The sequence below is a fragment of the Phoenix dactylifera genome, chromosome 16, assembly GCF_051530095.1.
Source record: "Phoenix dactylifera cultivar Ajwa chromosome 16, Ajwa_hap1_PhDact_Kaust_v1.1, whole genome shotgun sequence".
In the NCBI taxonomy this organism is placed as follows: domain Eukaryota; kingdom Viridiplantae; phylum Streptophyta; class Magnoliopsida; order Arecales; family Arecaceae; genus Phoenix; species Phoenix dactylifera.
This window is the reverse complement of record NC_143205.1, coordinates 903,015-927,820: the sequence shown is the minus strand read 5'-3', so window position 1 is coordinate 927,820 and position 24,806 is coordinate 903,015. Positions and strand designations below refer to the sequence as shown.

The 24,806-nt window shown below is 43.0% G+C and overlaps 3 protein-coding genes across 3 annotated transcripts; all 3 read right to left on the bottom strand.

Moving 5' to 3' along the window:
- Positions 1-3,836: 3,836 nt before the first annotated feature.
- On the bottom strand, positions 3,837-5,712 carry LOC120104165 (60 kDa jasmonate-induced protein-like). The gene has a single exon (XM_039114750.3). It carries the CDS (start codon positions 5,554-5,556, stop codon positions 4,030-4,032), a length of 1,527 nt encoding a protein of 508 aa, XP_038970678.2. The 5' UTR covers positions 5,557-5,712; the 3' UTR covers positions 3,837-4,029.
- An 8,774-nt stretch (positions 5,713-14,486) lies between these two features.
- On the bottom strand, positions 14,487-14,885 carry LOC149751079 (ribosome-inactivating protein charybdin-like). Its single transcript, XM_089927908.1, has one exon. The coding sequence runs from the start codon at positions 14,883-14,885 to the stop codon at positions 14,487-14,489; it is 399 nt and encodes a 132-aa protein (XP_089784034.1).
- Positions 14,886-16,104: 1,219 nt separating this feature from the next.
- Positions 16,105-17,082, bottom strand: LOC103695937 (60 kDa jasmonate-induced protein-like). The gene has a single exon (XM_008777389.4). It carries the CDS (start codon positions 17,080-17,082, stop codon positions 16,105-16,107), a length of 978 nt encoding a protein of 325 aa, XP_008775611.3.
- Between the last annotated feature and the right edge of the window lie 7,724 nt (positions 17,083-24,806).

Genomic DNA, 24,806 nt, shown 5'->3' with positions numbered 1-24,806 from the left:
AAGTGAAATGACATGCTTCCTTCGTATAAGGTTGAGCTTCTTAGACTTATATAGGTAATGAATTGAATTTGTTCTTTTTTATTTGACACCTCTTGTGTGTTAATTTGCTTACTACCATAATTTTACTTTTGAGGTTCTATATTATTATAACATTCTGTATCTTTTTGTAGGATAAGTTTGTACTCCCTCCAGAGAGTCATGATTGGGTGCTAAAGTTCCTCAACCGCAAATGGAAAGAATATAAAGCAAAATTGAAGACGGACTTCAAGCGCGAGGGTATGACAGAGGAGGAGGTTGCTCGTGTGACTCCTCCTGATGTATACCCTCAGTAGTGGAGGGAGCTTGTTCACTACTGGTTTTCTGAAAGAGGACAGGTTACGTATATTGTACTATGTGTAAATATATACATTGAATCATATTATACTGTGTGCTTTTATTTTGGCAGACATATTCTAATATTGGCAGAGCTGCACGAGCATCTCAAGCAGTTCCTCACACTTCAGGCTCGAAGAGTTATACGAGACGTAGAAATAAATTCGTAAGTTCTTTTGAAACTATTTGAAACTCTACTAACATATAGCACGTATCATGATATATAGTATGCCAATATATTTTCCGTATGCGTAGATAGTATAGCATGGAAGGGAGCCTGATGAGGTAGAGTTTTATAAGATGACCCACACTCACCGAGATGGCAGCTTTGTCCGGGACGAGTCGAGAGATATAGTTGTATGTATTCATTTTTTATTTGTTCAAAATTTTCTTATTAATTTTACTTCTTTTAAAATATTAATGTGACTGTTTTTTTTTTGAGAGAGATATAGGAAAGAGCCACAACTCTTATTTCAGAGTGCGTCGGGGAGTCATCATCATCCGACGCGGCCAGTCGCGTCGAGGCTTAGGTCTATGCCGAATTGATAGGCCCAGAACGTTATGGTCGCGTGAGGGGTTACGGTGTCGGAGTTACCTCCACTCAGCTGTCTGCAGTAAGCCGATATACCCAAGATGCCAGACAAGGTAATAGCACTGCAGAGGTTTGTAGTTTGAAGACAGAGATGGTACAGATAAAGCAGTCATATGAGACAAGGATAGAGAAGATGAGGCAGAGTCATATGACTGATATGGCGAAGTTGAAGAAGAGCCAAGAGTTGAAGATACAATCTTTGCAGGATCAGCTTGACCATATTTCATCTTTTTTGCAGAGATTTGCTCCTCCGGTACATAACTAAATCTATTTGAATATTTTATGTAATTATAATGTATTCTTGTATGAGCGTGATGACTTTCGTATTTTTAGTTTCTAAAGTATTTTTTTCTTGTAGATTGCTGATACTTCATCTACTCGATGATGATGCCGTCGACCCTTGATACATCGTAGATTGTGTACTTAGGAATTTGAGATGTATGTTTTTAGAATATTTTTGAAGTACAATGTAATCAAATATGATAATATGAATATTTTGAATGAAAAGTTTATTATTTGTGATGTGTATTTTGTTATCTATGTGATTTAGTGTATTTGTTTTGTTAGAATTTAATGTATACAGAGTATTAAAAATTGCTTTTACGAATTTTTTTTTTTTAAAAATTCTATTGCCGACGCTTTTAAGCATCGGAAATAGCAAGTGGCACGAAATCTGGTACGCCTTTAACGACGCTTTATAGCGTCGGTCAAGAACCATAAGCCGACACTTTTAAGCGTCGGCCTAGTTCGACAGAAACCAACCATTTGGAGCGTCGGTTTAAGTTCGCCGACGCTTTTAAGCGTCAGTTAGGTCGCGGATGAACGACGCTTAAAAGCATCGGCATAGATCGAGCCCACGCCCACCTACCCAACGTCTTACCCACGCTTTGGGGGGCATTGGGTGGATATCTACCGACGCTTAAAAGCGTCGGTAAAGACCAAAAAAAGCGCCGGAAGATATCCTTTCTTTTGTAGTGATCGTAGCTCTCTACCCTTGGCGATGGAAGCCCTATCTCCAAGAGAATGACTGCTTCCATTCCATAGGCTAGGTTGAATAGAGTTTCACCGATAGGGATTCGAAACATGGTTCTGTAGGCCCAGAGGACATTGTATAGGTCTTCGACCCATTGCCCTTTAGATCGATCCAGTCTGGCTTTAAGACCTTGAAGGATTGTCCGATTTGTCACCTCCGTCTCTCCATTAGTCTGGGTATGGGCGACCGAGGTGAAACGATGGTCGATGCCGAGCTCGGAGCAGAATTTTCTGAAGCGGGCATTGTCAAACTATCGGCCGTTGTTGGATATAAGGACGCGGGGGAGTCCAAAACTGCAAATTATCGATTTCCAGACGAAATCTCGCATCTTTGACTCGGTGATTTGGGCCACTAGCTTGGTTTCGACCCACTTGGTGTAATAGTTGATGGAGACAATAAGAAACTTCCTTTGTCTGGTAGCTTGGGGGAACGATCCCAAGATGTCGATTGCCCATTGGGCAAACGGCTAGGGAGCACTGATGGAGGTCAGTGGAACTGAGGGTCGGCGCTGAATGTTAGCGTTCCTCTGGCATCAGTCACACCTTTGAACAAAACTTGCGGTGTCTTTTTAAAGTGTAGGCCAGTAGTATTCTTGGCGTAGAATTTTGAGGGCCAAGGCTCGACCTCCTAGGTGGTTTCCGCATATCTCCTCATGGATTTCTCGCATGGCAAATCCGCCTCCGAGGGGCGAAGGCATCTAAGGAGCGGAGACATGAAGGACCTGCGATAGAGCTTGCCTTCATACAAGAGGTATCGGGAAGCCTGGCATTTGATTCGGCGGGCCTCGAGCTCATCATCGGGGAGAATTTCATTCTGTAGGAAGTCGACAAATGCATCTATCCAGCTCGGCTCGGTTTCAACGCAGAGGACTGGTTCCGGCTCCTCGGTACTTGGTGTTTTGAGGTACTCGAGCATTGTGGTCTTCGGGAGCTCGCTCATGCAGGTCAGCCCTCGCGTTCTCTGCTCTAGGGATGTGCTGGATGTCAAAATTATTTAGCATGGAGGTGATATCCCGCACCTTCTGAAGGTACTTTTGCATTGACGACTTCCTTGCTTCGAAGTCTCTTAGGATTTGGCTCACGACCAATGGGAATCGCTAAAGACCTTTAGGTTGCCAACCTTGAGCTCCTTTGCCAGTTTCAGTCTGGCAATGAGCGCCTCATACTCTGCTTCATTGTTCGAGGCCGGAAACTCGAGGCGTAAAGCTTGCTCCGCGACCACTCCATCCGGACTGGTGAGAATGAGGCATGCCCCACTACCTCTCGAGGTTGAGAAACCCTCCACTAGCGCCAACTATTGCTGGAAATTGGACCGAAGACGACCGCGAGCCGAGGAGGAGGCGCTTCTGCTGCCGGTGCGGTGGCGGACGGCTGTCTCTGGCGGACCTGCAAAAAGCCTTTGGCCGGAAGTTCCGGCGAAGGCCCTTAGATGGCCCGAGATTTCGGGCTAGCTGGCGATCGGTTGAGATTGTGTGGATTCAAATATTGACAGCCATTGTGGCGGAGGTTGCGGGATTTGATCCCGAATGTGGCGGACTTGATGACTCCTTCTTTATGTAGGCGTTACGACGTAGAGGTCGGCTTGGTTTTCGTCGGGGTTGGAGTTGGTCTCAGCTTTTGACTGGGTCTTTCTTGGCCTCGAGGTCAATTAGCCTTGCCCGGCCGAGACCGAGCTTGGCGAGGTCACGCTCGTTGAGACCGTGCGTGCCGAGGTTGCGCTCGTCGAGACCGTGCTTGCCGCCAGATTTGGGCGTTCCGACCATATGCGCCAAGTAACCCACTTTTCCCCCCAACAAATACCGTAATAAGTCCAACTTTGAGCCTTATCATTTATGCAATGTTTATTTCTGCAAGATTACTATTTATTTATGCAAACTTAGTGTTTGCTAGGGAAAGCACATACATTGCGGAGGATTCGGACTCATTACATATACTAATGCTCAGGAAGCAAGCGGACAGCCATGATGACAACACGCATAATCACCACAAGCTTATTCATATTATCATCCATATATAGTAGCATATATATGACTTCAGATATCCATGGTCCAGGTCACCCTCACTCGAATTTTACCGTTCTTGCCAGAAATATACTCCTGGGATGTACCGGAGAGTTGAACAGGGAACTTTGCAGTGCCGTTGGCAATCTCATCGTCGTGAGAAACGGTGTCGTGATCATACAGAAGCGCTCGAACTGTGAGGGAGGAGTTCAGCGGCACTGCTACGATGGACCTCAACAACGGGATGCGCTGCCCAGGACGTACTTCTATGTAGTCGTCCGACCCCTTTCGGAAGAGCTCACTTTCACCGAGACCATTGAGAGCAGCAAGTCCTCCATAAACTTCGGCTGGGTCTTCCCCATCTCCGTCTATGAGCGTGACCTCCAGAATGGCCGCCACCGCATCGCTTAACACCGCGTACTTCACTGTTATCGAACCATACTTGCCGTCAACGCGGGAAAGCAGAGCCTTGTCGTACTCGTTGGTGGTGTCGTAAGCGTTCCACGAGATCTGCCCGCGGCTGACTTCGTCATCTGGAGACGGGTCAGCATCCCTATCCTTGAGATCTACATCGATGGTGAAGCTCCCGAGGGCTGATATGGCTCGGTCTGGGCCAGTCAGCAAAGCAAACTGGCCCGGGCGGATGGATTCATAATTGTCTCTTGCTCGGTTGTAGATGTATTGAGTACGCAATCCGTCGGCGACCGTTATCCAGCCGTAGAGCTCGCCTGGGTCCTCGTCGTCGATGTTGTCGATGCGCACAAAGAACACCTCGACCAGCGGTCGTCCTTGAGGAAGCCGGACGGGTCCATCGTCGCGGGGCATGCGCGGGATCCTTCGAGGCCCGAGGCAAGGACGCAGCAAGATGCCAATTTGCGCTGTCGCCTCTAAAGCGTTATAAATTGCCATTCGGTTGGGTTGTGAAAGTCGGAAGCGATGTTCGGCATCGGCGTCCTGGCGCAGCAACTCTTCAGAGAGGTCTCCCCAGCCGTGCACTAGATTCTGCATCCAGTTAGGGGCTGGCGAACCGTCGCGGTATGTGTCCAAGAGATGATCGGAGATACGAATGAATCTAACTGATTCGCAGATCATCTGGATCACGATGATCAGCGACCGTGCCCTCTCTCGGCGCACCGTGGAGGTAGCGAGCAGATTTACGGCGGTCGTGAGTTGCTGCTGGCCAAGGTTTATGGCCTCTCTCCTCTGACCGGCAGCATTTTCCAAGTCGTTGTATTCCCCACCGAAGCCAAGGAAGGAGGATCCTGGTATCAGATGCGGAGCAGGATCCCTCCCAAACTCCAACCACCGGTTAGAGTTCTCCATTCGGTAGGCGTCCAGGTAGAGGTTGCCCCGCCGGATCCTCAGCGTGATCTCATGAGAATAGGTTCGCAGCACGAGGTCGAACCATCGGGTAGGTGGATTCTCTTGAGCAGGAAGCACAGGACGATCGTGGGAACGAGTCGCTTCCAATCGACGGCGCAAGCGCTCGATGAGCTGCCTGTAAGTTGCCCACCCGTTGCTCTTCGCTTCCACGTGGAACTCCTCCGTGAATTCCGCCATTAGGTTCCACTACTTTCGACTGGCTGTTGTTGATCAGCTGTCCTGCGATCAGATAGGGAGATACCGAAGCCCCCTTGGACCCAATTTATAGCCAAGACCGCGTTTTCCAATTTGGATGATTTCTCTCTTGAAAGTAGCCATCCCTTTGTGACGAGCACTTTGTTTTTTTTTTTTTTTTTTTATGTGGGTGATTTCTCTGCCACCAAGATTTTTGATATCTTGTAACCATTAAAAATTGACCACCAGCATCATCATACCGTTGTGTACAAAAGATTAATGTTCATGTGTTCCAACAACCGGGACTCAAGCACTTTGTTTTTATGTGGGTGATTTCTCTGCCACCATAATTTTTGATATCTTGAAACCATTAAAAATTGACCACCAGCATCATCATACCGGATGTGTACAAAAGATTAATGTTCATGTGTTCCGACGACCGGGATGAGCCCTTTGTTTTGATGTGAGTGATTCCTCTATCACCAAGACTTTTGATATCTTGAGACCATTAAAAAATGACCACCAGCATCACCATACTGGATGCGTACAAAAGATTAATGTTTTGGCCCCATGATCCGGCCCGATCAGACCTCGAACTCGGCCTCATCCTCGATCGGGGTGGCAACTCGACCCCGGTCCCCCATCTACTCTATTAAGGGTAAGTTTAATTAAGAATGAGAAATCTAACAAACAAGAGAGTCGATATGATGAGAAGAATGGAGGAGAGATATCAACATTTCTAATAAATGTGTATATCATTGGAGACCATGTTTGTGATCGGAAAAAAATCATTGGTGGTTTCGCTTGTGTTTGTCACGAAAGGATACAAAAATAATTTGGAAGCCAAAAGGATGTAACCCTTTGAAAAGTGAGCCAATAACAATTGCCTAAGTGCTTACTTTGAAACTTATTTTAAATGAAATTAACCAAACAACTGAACCTATATAGCTACGGAAACAAAAGCACAAAAGAACCCATTTTAGGAAAACTCGCTATAGCAGTGCCTCTATGTTTTATATTACGATAACGTCAGTTGCCTCTACGTTATATATATATATATATATATATATATGCACAATTGTAGAGATGCAAATTGGAGACTCTGTTAATTGATGAAAGCTACAATATCTGGATAGTTTAACACATACAGATGAAAAAACTTGAAAAAAAAATCTGTTTTAAACCTTAAAAAAAATGTGGCAATATTATTGGTGCAAACGAATACGGAACCGTCCGAAATCACCCGGTATGAGGTATATAGAGCTATGCCATTATAAACTGGGATGGTTGTGGCATTCAAAACGAGAAACCCACAAAGGAGGGAAAAGGAAAGAAAGGAAACACTCCAGCAAGCAAATTTCTTGCAGGTCATCCTCGGAGAAAGCCGGTTCCGACACGCCTCAACTAGCCAGCTCAGCTTGGTTCCGGTCGGCTCTAGGGTCGTTCGAGCTGCAATCCGACCTCGGTCTAGATTCTGTGGCAACATATTGCCGCTAGAGGAAGGGTCCTAACCCTGCTACATCGACATCTAATGGACGGAGAGACAACTAGCATGAGGTCACGAGGAGCCCGCAGTGCATCGCATGCCACGCAATGCCACGTTTCAACCTCCCAAAGGTTGTTGCAGAGCTCGGAACCTGCTCTGCCGGAATAATCTGTTGCGTCTGTGTTAGGGATCAACCCTACGATTGTGGAATACAAGAAATAATAGGAGAAAAAAGAAAAACACGGCAAACCAATAGCACATGCACAAGACACACAAAGTTATGTGGTTCGGAATCTCTTGCTCCTACGTCCATAGCCGCATAGATTAATATTTTACTATATGATCAAAAGAAGTTACCGAGATTCAGGAGATGAGAACGAACTCTCTTTCTCACAATAAATAATCTCTCTCAAGACGAACAACACGTCATCTTCCTGATGCATGCCAAGAACAAACTGTTCTACCGCCTTCCTTGGATGCTTGGATCTCTTTGGAACCTCTTGTTGATGAGTTCTGGGATTTCTCTAGCTTGCCGCCTCTTGCCTCTACTTGCCCTAAACCTACCCTTGTGTTCCTCAAGAAGTCTATATATATCTTCTAGTCTCTTACTTTGATTAGGACTCAAAAAATCTTGACTTGGACCCTGTTCACGACTCAGCTTTGCGTGAAACCTGTGCTCGAGTCAACTCCCGCAGTTCTGCGAGTTGACTCGTGAAAAAGTCCCCAGAAAATAACTTTCTGTCTGCTTGTGGGAGTCGACTCCTGCAGGTCTGGAGTCGACTCCAAAACTGTGCCAAATCTGCTTGCGTGCTAGGGTCGACTCCAAGTCTGCTGGAGTCGACTCGTGACCCCGCTGAAGACTTTTTCTTGCCAATTCAACTCTGAATCTTCTCGAACTCTTTCCGACTTGTCTTTTCTTGATCCTCCACCACCATAGACCGCATAAGGGTCTTGAAAAAGGAAATGAATCAGGATCCACAACCCAACAGTCTGTGGGCAATGAGCAGTTCAACCTGTTCATTCAATAGGTGTAGGAGCTGACCGCAGTGGTCTAGGGCCTGCAGCAGGCAACAACATGACCGGAGCCGATCCGGCTGAAATCTAGCCAGTCCGGCCGCCACTCCCAATCGTCGGTGCACCGCAGGCACCTGGTCAGCCATCGCTCTTGGCACTGGGACCCTAAGCGATTGCATTAGAGCGATGGACTTAGCAAAGCAGTTCCGACCGGGATGGGAAATGACGTGCTCCAAGCTCCCATTCCAGCGAAAACTTTGCTCCAAGCCTCTCGCTTCCTCGCCATGCAGAGCCCTCGCTTTAGCAAGACGCTGATCTCGATAGGAGAATCGAGGAGATGGGCCAACAGATCAAGCTCTCAAAGAACAGACTTTGAGGGCGAACAACGACCTCAACTTATCCTTGGAGCCCCCCTTCACCTAGCAGATCATGAAGGCATCGATTCCACCTTGGTTTAAAATCTTCGAGAAAGAGCCGTATGTTGGAACCTCAGATCGTCTAGATCACCTTGAGAGCTTCAAGGCTCTCATGATGTTGCATAGAGCTACCAACATTGTGCTTTGCAAGGCGTTCCTCGCGATCGTTCGCAAGGCGGCCCGATTCTGGTTCTTTGGGCTTCGGCCCGAGTCCATCCAATCCTTTGAGTACTTGCCTGCCTCTTCGTGATGCACTTCATCTCCACCAGCAGCTATCCTAAGGATGCCTCTTTAAGATGAAGAACCCTCAAAAAAGGGACAATGCAGCTCGGATATTTCAAAGGAAACAAAGAGAACGGAAACGAACTAAGACCTGCCAGGAATTCAACACTAGTTGTGTCAGAATGAGGCTGTAAGGCCTTATTAGCTGCAAAAAAAAGGAGTGGAGAGAAAGTCTCAGCCCGACCTTCAGAGTCTCCTTATACAAGCCGAGCCAAGAAGGACGAGGGTTGGTCACCTGGTCACCATGACTGGCAAGCCCAAACGTGAACTCAACAGGCACAAAATGCTGAGCTCGGATGAGGTCCATTTCTTCTTGAGTAAGGACGGGTGCCTCATAATCCATCCTTGATCGAACCTCGGACTCAGCCTCACTCGAAGGCGATGACTGCCAAGCTATAGAAGAGTGGTCAAACGACCGACTCCCCTCTGAGGCGTTGGCCTCAACCCCGCTCATAGTGGCAAGAAAAAGATGAAGGGAAAGGCTGAGAAAAAGATCAAGGTTGAGACATATGGAGAACGCCGAAGCGGGAGACAAAGGGCTTCATCGGAGCACCACCCGGGGGCCTGAATACTTGAGCACTCGGGCGGGGGAACAAATGAAGCAGAAAGTACAAAGTGAAGGTTGGGGACGCCCATATATAGCGGCGCGGACAATCCTGATCAAAGCGCCAATTCGACTACCTGGGGAGATCAAGGCATGTGTTAGCTCGGGACACGACATGACAATCCACTAGGATTGCTGTAGTAATAGCTTCTCGAAGAAATCTCCGCAATGATGACGCCTCGGGACTCCCAAGATGTGGCGATGCCTCAAGGTCGGTCGACCATTTAATGCCCCTGGCAAACGTCTTGCCCTCTATCAGGGTGATGTTTCGACTTCCATCGCCCAAACTGAGATACAGCTCCTCCTCGAAAGTGGGGGGCAAGTGATGGAGGAAATATTGGATGCCTCAACCTCAGGTGGACCGACCTCGACAACCTCGGCCCTGACTGAGGAGAGCAACTTTGGTCCCAACTGAGGAGCCAACTAACTGAAGTGAACAACTTCGTCTCTGACCGAGGAGCCTCTTTGACACATGCCGACATAGACAGACAGTCCTAACAACCGACGACCCCGACAGCTTGCAATTACGACAGCACCTTAGTCTACGCCTGATTGGTGCTGCACGCCGCCCATGCAGAGTGACTTCACGTCGTGGCCGTACCACCGGCTATTATCTGGCTATTAGTGCACGGCACATCAGCCCAAGTAACGACAAAATGAGCTCCCCTATATAAAGAGACAGCCCGGGGAACCTCAGGTACACACAATAATATATATCACGCATACAATACTATTCCTAGAGAGCACACTCTACTAAAATTTTCTTTCTTATGTGTTATTGCCTCTCTTTTCTAACTCAAACATCAGAGGTCCCCGCCGGAAATACTCCGACAAACGGAATTCTTGCAGGTCATCTCCGAAGACAGCCGATTTTAGTATGCCTCAACTAGCTTGCTCAGCTCAGTTTCACTTGGCTTCACGATTGCTCGAGCTACAATGCGAACACAGTCTGAAACTTGCGGCTACAAAAATTATTAAAAATTGACCAGCATAGGAAGATTAGTGTTTCACGTGTTCAAACAACCGGTATGAGCACTTTGTTTTTATGTGGGTGATTTCTCTGTTACGGACGGTTTTGATGTATTACAACCATTAAAAAATGACCAGCCCATCGTACCAGATGTGAACAAAGATTAATGCTTCATCGTTGGGGATGTGGGGGCCATGCTTAATATATTTAATCCACCTAATCTGTTATTTAACCTATTAAAATCGAGTTAATTTGCTTGTTTGATAAAATTATTAGATTTCGAGTAGCATTTTTTAATAACTAGTAATCATATGTTGGACTTAATTTATGTTTGGACGGAGTCTCTCCAACATCGGTGATTGGTGATGGTGATTGTTAATTATCTTAATCACCAGCATCCTTCTCCGGGCATGCCTTTATGGTCATCAATCAATTGATACAACTGATTGCCAACCAGCACCAAACTTCTATGCCCTTCTGAGTTCATGGAGACAGGTATCAAGAACCGCACATGCGATCATCCTATTTGGAGAATTAAAATCTAGCATATATACCGTCATGAATCCTCAAATGTAGCTCTAGTAGAAAGGAGAATCACCGAAACTATTCTCCGATCGACATGGTTATCAGGAAATAGCATTCGTTCATGAAACGTAGTAGCAAACTGAGAGTCAATACATGCGCGCATCATCCTTCACGTGCCTTCTACTTAGATCTTAGGGTGTTGCAACTAATCACTTCTCCCGGCTGCTAATCTTTACTTGGGCCTACGTAGGTCCATTTAGAGAGCCTCCATGGAGTGTTTTCCTGAATAACTTACTTCCATATATGCTGCTGTAAAAGAGACCAACTATAGCACCTCTTGATTCCTAAAGAGATCAAGAACGATGGTAACTTTGGGGATATCAGTAATTGAAGCTTTAAGGACTTATAAATTATCTTAGATTCAACCAAGGAGTTCTAAATATTTTGAAATCATACGTGCAAATGCACTGAAGTCAGCTAATCTATCTATTGGGTTGGGAATGAATGAATGAATATGGTAAGAGTTTACATGACATGGTTAATTTTGGTCATGTCCTGGTTAATTGGGTGAAAGCTACTTGGATTTCGACTAGGAGTCTAGAATCATTATGATTGAATTGTTTAAATTAGGTATGATAGAGTTCATTGGGTTTGGTCTTTTGGATCATTGATTGGAAGAGAATTTGGATAAAATAGCTAGGGGTGTCGATGCTGTATTAAATATGCATCTTGCTATATGAAATTTCTACGAAGGCCCGTCAATTATCATGCTTTAGTGGTACCTCATTATTAATTTCTCAATGGAGACTTCTCTTCTTGTAGATGAATCATTTACTTCATGAGCCATCAGAGTACTGTTGCACCGTCTTTTTCTTACTTGAATTATGTTGTTTATTCTGATTTGGTTCTTATTAGCATTCATTTACTTGAAGATGTTTTAGCCCCCAATCCTCCGGAAGAGCACCTTGTTTCTTGTCAGAAACTGAAAATATACTGAAGAAAGTCATTTATGCATGGAATTCAGAATAAGAGAAACATGTTTCCTGATTAATCAGCTATACAAATCTAGAGATATGAGAAATCTATGAGTCGAAGGAATAATCAATTAGCTGGATTAGAATGTATATTGATATTATCAAGTATGAATATGAGCAATTAATAATAATGAATACTGGCTGATGAGCCTGCCATATGAAATCTATTGAAACGAACAATCATGAAAACATGCTTATTTATGGTCGCTCATAATTATATAAAGTGCAAATATATAATTTTAAATCACTAATATGTAACGTTTTTAAATCATGATATATCAGTTGTCTCTGTGAGTGGTTTCGGTCTGAGATGAATCGAGATCTAGGTTTGTCTCAACTGATATGGTAAATAAGAACACTTGGAAAGAGTCAAGATTTTTAGAGATCTTGAACTTTATTTTTGGAACGAGATATCAAAATCTCTTCCGATATGCTAAACCCAGGATTATAAGAACTATATCTAAACATTGATTGGGAGCTTTACGAATTAAGATAAACTATTTGAAAATGCAAGAATTATCTGGATATATGAACGTATTATGTCGACCAATATCTTGAGTTTTATTGTTTATATCGATTGAGATAATAGGGCGCAGACTTAAACAGGAGGTAACTAATGCCAATAGAAACTGATATATCAAGGCTGAGATCTTGGTCGAGATAAAAAATCTTACTCATACGCCATATTGTGTTGGAGGTCATATAAGAAAGAATTAGTCAGGTCTTGTAAAATATGACCATGGTAATTAGATAGAAATTCTGATATCCGATTAGATCCGGATCTGAATTTGGATATTTACTGATAAAATCTTACAATTTGGATTTGAACTTAGATCCCAAAAACTTTTTAGGTTCGGTTCTGGATATCCAAAAAAAAAACCTCTTTAAAAATAAACTATATAAACCCCACCCCCATCTCTAAGATCACTGGTTTGAATGACAAGCGCTCAACCACCAGGCTACAACATGCATCGATGTTTATATTAGTGGTATATTTTGCTTATTCATGTATACTTCCGTCATTGAATAATTATTTTAGAAGGAAAATATGGATTTTACTTTTCAGAAGGAAGGAAAGTCTCAACATAAATTATTTTCATTAGTACATTCAAAACAATTAGCTTTTACAAGATACAAAATCTAAGGATGTAAATAGTTATAGTTATAAGTAATATTTGCTCCAATAGCTCCTTTTCTCCGCCAACCAGTCAGCTGGTTGGTTACCTTCTTGGAGACCATGATAGGTAGAAAAATCAGAGAGTTTGATATGTCAAGTTGATTTTAAAATAAAATGAAATAAAAGTAAATGCCGCAGACACCACCTACAATCATGCTACTATCAGCTCTATCCAGAAAATTGGTTAGAGTGCCGATCCTCTGGGCCAAAGGATATTTATGATCAGTTGCTTGGGAATAACAAGGATGAGCTAGAGAGATTGATAGCATTATATAGAGCAAATGCTATACTTATGGTGTGACATTGATATGTGATAGTTCGATGAAGCCCAACAGGTGAAGATTTTTGAGATATTATGATAAGAAGACTTTTTTTCATAAGTTAGATGATGCTCCTAACAAGGTGCACAATGCCAGTACATCTTGAGCTTAATGGAGTAGGTAATTGATTAGGTAGGAAAGCAGCATGTTGTACAAGTGCTTATTGATAGCAGACAACAAGATAAGACCACCAGGGATATTCGGATGATCAGGATGCTATATATTTTTTGAACCCTATCTGCTTGCTATTGTATAGATTTGATGTTTAAGGGTATTTGTAGAATTTGTAGGGTGAGGTAGATGGTAGAGATATACCAGACCATCATTAAGCACACATAGGTGTTGGATTTGATGAGGAACCACATCGAAGGTGAGATGTTGGGGCCGCTAGATACCTGCTTTGCCACGTAGTGCATTGCACTCAATAACCTTATTGAGAAGAAAACATGCCTATATCAAATTTTTGCGAATCTAAGTAGTAGGAGAGTGATATGCATTGTTGCCCAGCCATGCAGCTCAAGAGGAGGGTGAATTGGGCTTTTCGAAAATTTAAAAGCAATACAACTAAAATAAAAGCTTGACAAATGAATACTAATTTCAACAAATGAGTAATAAGTAAATATGTAAGAAATTAATGCAAGCAAATCAAGTAACACAAACACACAAAATTTATAGTAGTTCGGTGCTAACCCTGCATCTATGTCTACTCTCCAAGACTTTTTTCTTGGAAATTTTACAATAATCTTTTCACGATTACAGTTTGATTGTTTTTCATGGGCTCACAATCAATCCAGTTAATTGTCACAAGCAATCAACCAAAATCTTCACCAATTATTTTACTTGGGCTCACAATCAACCTAGTTGATTTCCTAGGCAATCAACCAAATTTTTTTTCAAGCCTATCCTAGGCTCAACACAATCCAATTCAAAATTTAGATGGACCTTTTTTCAAGTATCACTTTTTGAAACTTGTTATAGTATAGTATAGAAAGAATTAAGTGCAGGCACAATAAAGTACAGGTCTTAACCAATAAATATAAAAAAATAAATGGAGCTTGACCCTATTGGCTGGCATTGATTGATTTTGAATGCGCTTCACCAACTTTTAGCTGTAGAAGATATGTTCATTCTGGCGCAGCAACTCTGCAGAGAGGTCTCCCCAGTCGCCCTCTAGATCCCGCATCCAGTCAGGGGCTGCCAAACCCTCTTCTGAATTGTATTTGTCCAAGAGATGATCGGAGATACGAATGAATCTAATCGATTCGCAGATCATCTGGATCACGATGATCAGCGACCGCGCCCTCTCTCGGTCCACCATGGAGGTAGCGAGCTGCTTTACGGCAGTCGTGAGTTGCACCTGGCCAAGGTTTATGGCCTCTCTCCTCCGACGGGCAGCATTTTCCATGGCGGGGTATCCCCCACCGAAGCCAAGGAAGGAGGATCCTGGTATCAGATGTGGAGCAGGATCCCTCCCAAACTCCAACCACCGGATAGAGTTCTCCATTCGGTAGGCGTCCAGGTAGAGGTTGGCCCGCCGGATCCTCAGCGTGATCTCATGAGAATAGGTTCGCAGCACGAGGTCGAACCATCGGGTAGGTGGATTCTCTTGAGCAGGAAGCACATGACGACCGTGGGAAAGTATCCCTCCCAATCGACGGCGCAAGCCCTTGATGAGTTGCTTGTAAGTTGCCCACCCGCTGCTCTTCGCTTCCACGTTGAAGTCCGGGAATTCCGCCCTCCTCGCCGTTGTTGTCCTTGTCGTCTTCCTCCTCCTCCACGATGAAGATTATGCGGGGCAGCACGACGCCGTTGGAGTTTCCGCCCGTGCCGGTGCTGCCACCGTTAGGGTTGGGATTCGTGCTTCGGGCGTGGGCGCAACAGCATACGTAGGAGGCGAGAAGGACGGTGGAGAGGAGGACAAGGATGCTGAGGGCGATGGCGTAGCCGAGGCGGAGGTTGTTGAGGTTCTGGAGGAAGAAGGAGGTTGAGGAGGTTGGAGGGGAGGCGGTGGCGGTGGCGTTGTCGTCGGCGGAAGAGGGGGAGAAGGACATTTTGGGAAGAGGAGGGGGACAAGAAGGGGGTTTTGTAGCATGACGGAGAGAAGTGTGGGCGAAACGGGGGGATTTTTTTTGGGGAGAGCCCGAGCCCGAGCCATAACAAGCCGGAGCCCGAGCCCAAGCATTTGCTTTGCCAAGCAAGCCCGAGCTCGAGTCCAATATAGAGCTCGGTACCGAGCCCAAGCCCAAGCTCATGTGAAACGAGCCGAGCCCAAGCCTCTCAAGCTCGGGCTCGGCTCGTTAACAGGCCTATCGTTATCACGACGATCTATTGCCAGAACTGTGAGTCTTTATTGGCACGTGTCGATTGGCTTCTCGATTGGAACTGAAGTCGCTTACCAATCATCTTTCGGGGGAGCCGAAGTTGTTTGAGATTGGTTTATATGAATGTCCAACTTTGAGCCTTTTCATTCATTATATAAATTCCGTAATAAGTCCAACTTTGAGCCTTTTCATTTATGCAATGTTTATTTCTGCAAGATTACTATTTATTTATGCAAACTTAGTGTTTACTAGGGAAAGCACATACATTGCAGAGGATTCGGACTCATAACATACACTAACGCTCAGGAAGCAAAGCGGACAACCATGATAACAACACGCATAATCAAAGTCTACCACAAGCCTATTCATATCATCATCCTTATATAGTAGCATATATATACTTCAGATATCTACGGTCCAGGTCACCTTCACTTGAATTTTACCGTCGTTGCCAGAAATTTCCTCCGCGAATGTACCGTCGAGTCGAGCAGGGAACACTGCAGTGCCCTTGGCAATCTCATCGTTGGGAGAAGGGTCGCTGTCGTGATCATATAGATCCGCTCGAACTGTGAGGGAGGAGTACAGCGGCACTGCTACCATGGACCTCGACAACGGGATGCGCTGCCCAGGTCTTACTTCTATGTAGTCGTCCGACCCCTTTCGGAAGAGCTCACTTTCACCCAGACCATTAAGAGCAGCAAGTCCTCCATAAACTTCGGCTGGGTCTTCCCTGTCTCCGTCTATGAGCGTGACCTCCAGAATGGCCGCCACCGCATCACTTAACACCGCGTACTTCACTGTTATCTGACCATTCTTGCCGTCAACGCGGCAAAACAGAGGCTCGTCGTACTCGTTGGTGGTGTTGTAAACGTTCCACGAGATCTGCCCACGGCTGACTTCGTCATCTGGAGACAAGTCAGCATCCCTATCCTTGAGATCTACATCGATGGTGAAGCTCCCGTAGGCTGAGATGGCTCGGCCTGGGCCAGTCAGCAAAGCAAACTCGCGGGGGCGGATGGATTCGTAATCGCCTCTTGCTCGGTTGTAGATGTATTGAGTCCGCAATCCGTCGGCGACCGTTATCCAGCCGTAGAGGTCGCCTGGGTCCTCGTCGTCGATGTTGTCGATGCGCACAAAGAACACCTCGACCAGCGGTCGTCCTTGAGGAGGCTGGGCCGATCCATCGTCGATGACAATGCGCGGGATCCTTCGACTCCCAAGGTAAGGAAGCAGCAAGATGCCAATTTGCGCCACCGCCTCTAAAGCGTTATTAATTCCCATTCGGTTGTCTTGTGAAAGTCGGAATCGATGTTCGGGATCGGCATCCTGGCGCAGCAACTCTTCAGAGAGGTCTCCCCAGCCGCCCTCTAGATTCTGCATCCAGTCAGGGGCTGGCGGCCAAGAGATGATCGGAGATACGAATGTATCTATCTATGGGTCTCTATCTTGTTGGGATTTGTATCTCAAATGTCAATCGTCAGCATATTGATGATTGAATTTTGTAAATGAATTGACAAACTAATAAAGTGTTAATTGGCATTATTCATCATTTCATCTTCAAATGAACTCTTATATGATGAAGTCCTTAGGACTTATGTTATGATAAAGGAGGATTTATCCTTGAGTCCTTAAACTTGTTCGCGACCAAATGATATGTTGTTACTAGGACGACAGCATTATCGAGATTAGGTCGTTGTGTGACATATACGTTGGTTGTCCTCTTAACCAAGGAGTGTGGAGACACTGGGATGCCACACAGGTGAAGTGTAGGAGTACATTTCACGGAACGTGACCAATTCCGGAACGCTCTACTGTCGAGAGATGTTCCGAGTGGATATGGATATAAGTTTGGCTCTCTGACCTGAGACCGCAACCTGTGACTAGCAAGCAACTCACTGTACTTTGGTACCGAACTACCTGAATTTCTAATTCAGTGACGGAAGATCACTGGGTGCAGTCAAGTACTTGCGTAGTCAGTTGTGAGTTAAGATTGAATTGACCCCTCCTGAAAACAGAAGTTAATATCTTGTGATTAATTTAGCAAAACCTTGGCCAGGGTAATCCCAGTGAGGAGTCACGGGATATCTAAAGTTAATCACCTAATGAATGTACTAATTATAGGGTTGACAGTGAGCTCTAAGTCATCCTGGCATTAGGTGTCAAAGGGATTGAATTATACAGTAACCATAGTTTAGGGTTCCAGAATATTTACTTCGCATATATTCGGCCTATCTGGACGTCGGGTACCATTGCTAGATGGTCACATCGATTAGTGTAGGAAATTGTTCCTATGCTACCGGCTTAGGTTCGAACCTATGAGGTCACACGCATAGAAGATTCCTGATTGATCAAGAAAGCTGATGAATGATTAATAATCATTCAGGGGTCATTTGGTCAATTTGATTGGCAAATTATCTTATAAAATAATTAAAGTAATTATTGAAGGATTAATTAGTAATTAAATTACTAATAAACTCAATTTTATTGAGTAATTGTGCTAAGGATGAGCCAAATTGAATTGGATTCAAGTTTGGGCTCAATCAGAATTTTGACCTGATTGGATTAGGTCAGAACCAAAAAGGACTTAAACTGATCAAATTAATTTTAAATTAATTTGTTCTTAATTGGGGATTGATCTAATTGGATTAGGTCCAACACAAAGTAATTAATTCAATTTGATTGAGTTTGGATGAGCCAAAAATTGAATTGGATTCAATTTGAGCTCAATCCGGGTTTGACCTGATTAGATTGGGTTCAACCAAATTGCTTTGTTTTAATCCGGGTTTGACCAAATTTGATTAGGTGCAACCCAAGAGGATTAGGCTCAGATGATATGGCAATTAGTGGTGACATGGAATTGGATTTCATGAATTTTAAATAAACCAAAATTATTGCATGGTGCATGGACCCATTGCTTGACACATGGCGACATTGTTTGTTGTTTGAATTTGAATTCAAACATTAAGCAATATATTAAATGATTTCATACATCAAATAACTTCCCTAGCTGGCGTGTGAACCTTTGAATCATTTAAATTTGAAATTCAAATGAAATATATGCGACAAGAGGTAGGAAAATTCTGCTGCATGGATTTCAAATTCCTCCCCTCTTGCACGTGTTTAAAATTTAAATTTAAATCAGATTTGGTTGAGATCTGATTTGGGTTGTTCCTATTTCTTTGCATGTGCCAACTAAAGGAGGTTTTCTGAAAATAAATTTCGAATTTTGAATGAAAATTCGGAGGCCATTAAAAGGGGTCAAACATGGGCACCGAAAACACATCCATTGCAGCCTTCTTCCTCACCCGCCTCCTCCTCCTCTTCTTCTCCATTTTAGATAGGGTTTTCAGGGTGAATATCTAGAAGATTCAAGATCAGATCTAAGTCCTCTACTTCCCTTACAAACCTCATCTCTATCTGCTTCAAGACGATTGATCAAGAGTTGATTGAATCCCGGCGGGTAGATTTCAGCTTTCAAGTGTTCTGCAGCTGCTAGCACTGTTGCGGAAGAAGATCCTTCAGGACTTCGCATGTACTTCTCGTAGAGGCCATTCGTGTGCGTGGCTGCGAAGTCAAGAATCAGATTCACCACTTTCATCCATCATAAAAGGTATTAATCTAGCATTAATCATTTATTATGGTGTCAAGGTCTAGGTCCGATTCTCCGAGGTTTTACCCTCTTTTGGGGCTCCTCACGGAGATATCTCCAGAATCCATTCGATGGATATTCGGAGATTAATTGGAATAGAGTTCTTAAGTTTCAGATCTGATAGTTAATCATGCATAAAAGTTTTAGCATAATTGTTTAAACGATTCCGGCATAATCCTATGTGTTCTTAATGTGCTGATTTCTAGATTTGATCTTGTAAGCATGCATAAATTAAATTGTTTGATTCATTTTTCTGCTGTATTTTTGAAACTTTAAAAGAACTACGTGTGGCTTGATTCCCTTTGTGAAGGGGTACGTAGGCAACCCGATCAGGTTCAGCCTTGGTTTTCAAAAAAAAAAAAATTCAGTATGCTAAACACCGAAGAACCTAGGAATAACTTTCAGTGGTATCAGAGCCAGGTTTATGTTTAAACTTTTATGTTTTAATTCTTGCAATTAAATCTGAAATTATTAACATGTTTAGATTAGATCTAAAGTGCTTTTTATGATTGATTTAATTGCTGATTATGCATGATTAAGTAGATCTGAAATTTTGGATGCATATGATGCATGTTTGTGTTAGGATTAGTAACATGAATAAATATGAAATCATAATATTGTTTAGATTAGATTTAAATAAAGTTTATGATTTATATGATCTCTGATTTTAATGAACAAATCAGATCTGAAAATAAAAGTGAAAAAACAAATACATAAGATGTATGTTGTTTGTATTAATTCATGTTGTTATGTATATGTGATGCATGAACATAAAACATAATGACTTAAACATGAATTAAATCTGATTGCATGTGATTAATTATAGAAACTCAGATCTGAAAATGTGTTTTAAGAACTGAAAGATTGTAATTAATATGTAATTAAAAAGAAATATGCAATGATCAAAACTTTCATAAGTCTAAACTTAATTGAGAATTAAGTATTATGAAATAGAATTATAACTCAATTAATTGACATTGCATAATTCTTTGGGCATATGGGTTAGCTTGAATCAAGTTCTTAGGATTGGGTTAGACCTGAGGTTAGAATTAAACATAGTCTAATTAGAGTTAATTGATCAAATCTAATTAAGTAGTAACTAGATTAGGTCAAGAAAACTCTAGGTTAAATACAATAGTTGTAGATTGATCAATTCCATGTCTTTGATTAGACCAAGATGGAACTTGATTTAGGCTCAGAGGTGTAGCCCGAGTCATTTGAGTAATCAAATCGAAATTGATTAACCAGTCGGTGTCTAAGGTAAGTTTGGCAGTTTTGACCGATGGTTTTTAATTGGGAGCTACTCGTACTGATTCGTCTTTGTCGAGTTAATGGCATATCCCTTCCACCGATCTCACTTACCTGGCCGACATGGTCAATCATATTTTGATTGGATCACTTAATGATTCGAGTTAGCCCATGCCTTAAGAAAAATCAGTATGACTGATTTAGGTGTCTCCTTAACCAGTTTGAGTCTAATCTGATTTGGTGAAGTCAATGGGAGAAATTAGACTAAATGGATCTTCTCATCTATCCTAATTATGAAATTCTCTAAAATTATTAGGTCCTTAAAATGAAATGGTTATGGGGATAATTAGGTCATAGCCTCCCATTAAGTTGGGTGATAATGGGTCCAATGTTTTGATAATTATTGGAGGCGCCACACGCCTGGTACTTATCAAGCATTGGAATTGTCATTCAATATATGATGAGTTAAGTGTACCTTCAATAGGCAGTCAGGTGAGCCGAGCCACACTCGGGCTTGGTCGTTTATTAGTTGATTAGACTTAACCCTATCATTTAATGGTTGGACCTGACTAGGGTATCCGGTGGAGGCGCCACACGCCTGCCGGAAAACCTAGGGCAAAATCATTACTAGAAGTTGCTTGGTGAAGCAATTGGTTAAGAACCTACCAATAGATGCATATGGGTTGGCCGAGCCACACTTGGGCCTATATGTGATCTATTGGGTTCTAGTGCCCACTAAAGAATTAGGAGTAATTTTTCGAATTAGAGGTAGAGGCTACCAATTTGTATAAAATAGTGGGAATACCTTAGACTAAAGTCCAAGTCTATTGAGTTTAGTCAATTCATATACTAATAGCCAAATTTTTTTAATGCAGAAATGACCACTAATTTGTCACTTCGCTCATTGTTGGACAATAATAAGTTGACTGGTCCAAATTTCAATAATTGGCATAGAAAACTGAAAATAGTGCTAGAGTATCTTGAGATACATTCAAGTCATCCAGCTATTAAAAGGTAAAATAAATTACTGGGAACAGTAGCCAGGTTCGCACTTCTGAGATTCCTGAGATATTTTGAAGGAAAATGCTTTGGGTTGCTGGTTATGTGCATACAAAATGTTGCCTTGGCCCACAATTGCTTAGCTGGCAACTTAGCTACAACTACCTCCAGTGTACGTTATGATGCACTAATTCTCACTTGGACACCAATCCCCCCCATGTCACGTGGCCAAACAAGCTTCTGGGTGCACATAACCGGCTCCCATAGCATTACTCAAGAAACAACAGCGACATATTCTACCAATATTACAAAAAGGAATCAGACTTTAGCTTAGTCTTCTTATCCTCATTACCAATCTCATTATAATAATAGCCTATATTGTGTAGTATGGGAAAAAAACTTATGGAGGCAATAAAGTATAGATCCAATTTTGAAACTAGGGCTGAATGCGGGTCGGATTATATCCTACCGTATCCATTTCTGTATCCGATATGGATTGGATTCGGATACTGTTTTTTTGGTTCGACTGGATCTGAATACGGATTCGGATAGTCAAATCAAAAAATCTTCCGGATATGGATACGGATGCGGATACACCTGTTTTTTTATATTCAAATTCGGATTCGGATATCCGTATAACAAGGGTAAGCGAAAAGAAGAAGTTTAAATTAAGTTAAATCAAAGAACCAATTAAGTGATTAACCAAATCTAAACTAAAAGAAACCCAGATATCGGATGACCGTTACTTGAGACAGTAACCAGAATACGAAATACTTGATTCGAATAAAATTCTTCGAATCACCCTACACGTCTAAAAGGCCCAAACTCTCGTTCGTCCGTTTCGTCCCTCTCTCTTCTTCGTTGTCTTCAAGCAGCTAGGGTTTCGAAGATTCCATCAATTTTCTAGTTTTCATCTGGTGATTGCAACCTGTGATGTCTTGGAGGTGCCATAGATTCCGTCTACTTCGGTGACGAGCGGTGTATCCTTTATGAAATTATTAGTTTTTATTATTGACAAACACTTGTTAAAATTATATTTTTTTAATTGAATTTTTTTTTTATGGTCATATTTTTATTGTTAGTTTTCATGATTGAATTTTGCTCAAATTTGGTTAATATTTAAAAAAGTATCCGATTTATATTCATATTCGAATAAAAAAATATGTTTAATATCCGATTCGTATCTGTATTTGTTTATAACAATTATGGATATGCTTAATATCCGATTCGTATCTATATCCGTTTAGAATAAATATGGATATGTTTAATATCCATATCTGCATCCATGTTCTTTGAAAAATATGGATATATCAATATCTGATCCGAATCCCATCCGTTTTCAGCCCTATTTGAAACCTTTCATCTTAAATAATCTAATATGTTTTCCAACAATTTAGCCTCTTGTGATGCTTAATACCCTTGCATAATGTAACCATGTTGGACTTGGAATAAAAGTAGGGCGCACAGAATAAATCTACCACAATATGGGATCCATGTAAGGGAAAAAACCATCAGATCAGAGTTAAAAGTATATCTTCATAGATTAATTTATGTTTGTTGCCACACAAGCATGTCTTTGTTATTTTGTATTTTAACATTGTCAAATTTTGTATCTTAACATTGTTCAAGCCTACCAAAAAGAAAAAAGGACAGCTCAATAAGAGAGGCAACTACTGATCATTCAAAAGTTCAAACTCTCTCTCGAAAGAACTCTAGCCCAAGCAAGTCATTCTCAATTAAAATTAAACTTTATCCTGGACTCAAACCTACCATCTACATCCTAAACTTTTGTTTTTTTGCTAAGACAGGTAATTCACACTGTTCTAGTAGGAATACATCCAAAAAATTCAAAAAATAACATATCCCGGAAGACACCTGGAGCATGCGTCAAGTTGGTCCAAATCACATAATTCGAGTGATGAGCTGTGAAAGAGGGCATCCAGGCCGCAGCCCCATTGGTTTCCCGATAGATGTGCCTTGCAGTAAAGGGTATGCCCCTTCTCACCAGACTCTAGATATCCTATAACAGGGGGTGAGCACCCACTGCCCCGACATACCTCTGGATCTAACTAATTACCGCAGCAAAGTCGCTCTTAACTAGGATGCAATCAGCTCTCAGAATGCTACGCGCATAACTGATGCCTGCCCAAGCAGCCCTCATCTCCGCTCCTAGGATTGTGTCGAAGATTGGACTCCCACCAACTGCAATGAAACTAGAATCTATGCATTTAATCACAAATCCTACTCCGCCTTTGCTACTTCTATCCAGCACATAGCCGTCGAAGTTGACCTTAATAAAACTCGAGAGTAGGGGCTCCCAAGAAATAAACACCGTCCAAGACGCTCCAAGAGCTGGTGGGACCCAGGTGCCCCAAGTTGTCAAAGGTTCTCTAGCGGCACATGAATGGGTGATCTCATCAACCTATTTTAGGGTCCTCTCCAATATGAATCTCGGTGTTTGAGTACTCTCCCTGAAGGTCCAAGCATTCCAAGCCAGTCACATGTGATAGGCCACTAAAGCAGCTCTAATGGTGTTCAGCCTGGATGGCAGCCTAGTTGAGCTGCTCCTCAGGTACTCCAGGAAAGTATCAACAGGGGTTGTCGGCTGAAGCACCTCCCCCGAGATGCTAGCTAGGCTCCACACTCGCACCACTCTCTCGGCAAGGGCAAGTTGGTGGGATGCTTAGCCCCCGTATACTCAGGACACCCCTGGTTGGAAGGCGACGCCAGGTCAGCTTGCAGATAAAGAGCAACCTTTGGGTGAACGCCAAATCTCCAAATTCAGGCGCAGTCATGCCTCTATGCAGTCTCGCCCCTGAATAGATGATAGAGATCTCTAGCTCGTACTCTTGGGCTGCATGTAGATCTAATGTCAGGAGCACTACGTCCAGGGATCCAAATGCCCTCCAGACAGCTAGGCAACCAAGCTAGTGTTTTACCTCGGGTCAGCCACCGACTCTGAGGGATCATCCACCCAATTATCCCTCATAACATTCACGTTTTGCTCGTCCCCGGCATCCTAAACTTTTTAACTATTCTCAGCCATCAGCAATATATCTTCCACGTGCTTTTCCACACAGCCCACAGTCATTGTCAATCACATGACAAGAACAACTTTGATAATATCATTATTTCTTCGCATTTATGTTTTTCTTGTTTTTCTTTTTGTTGGGGAAAGAGGGGAGGAGGAGGGGCAACAGCCATCATA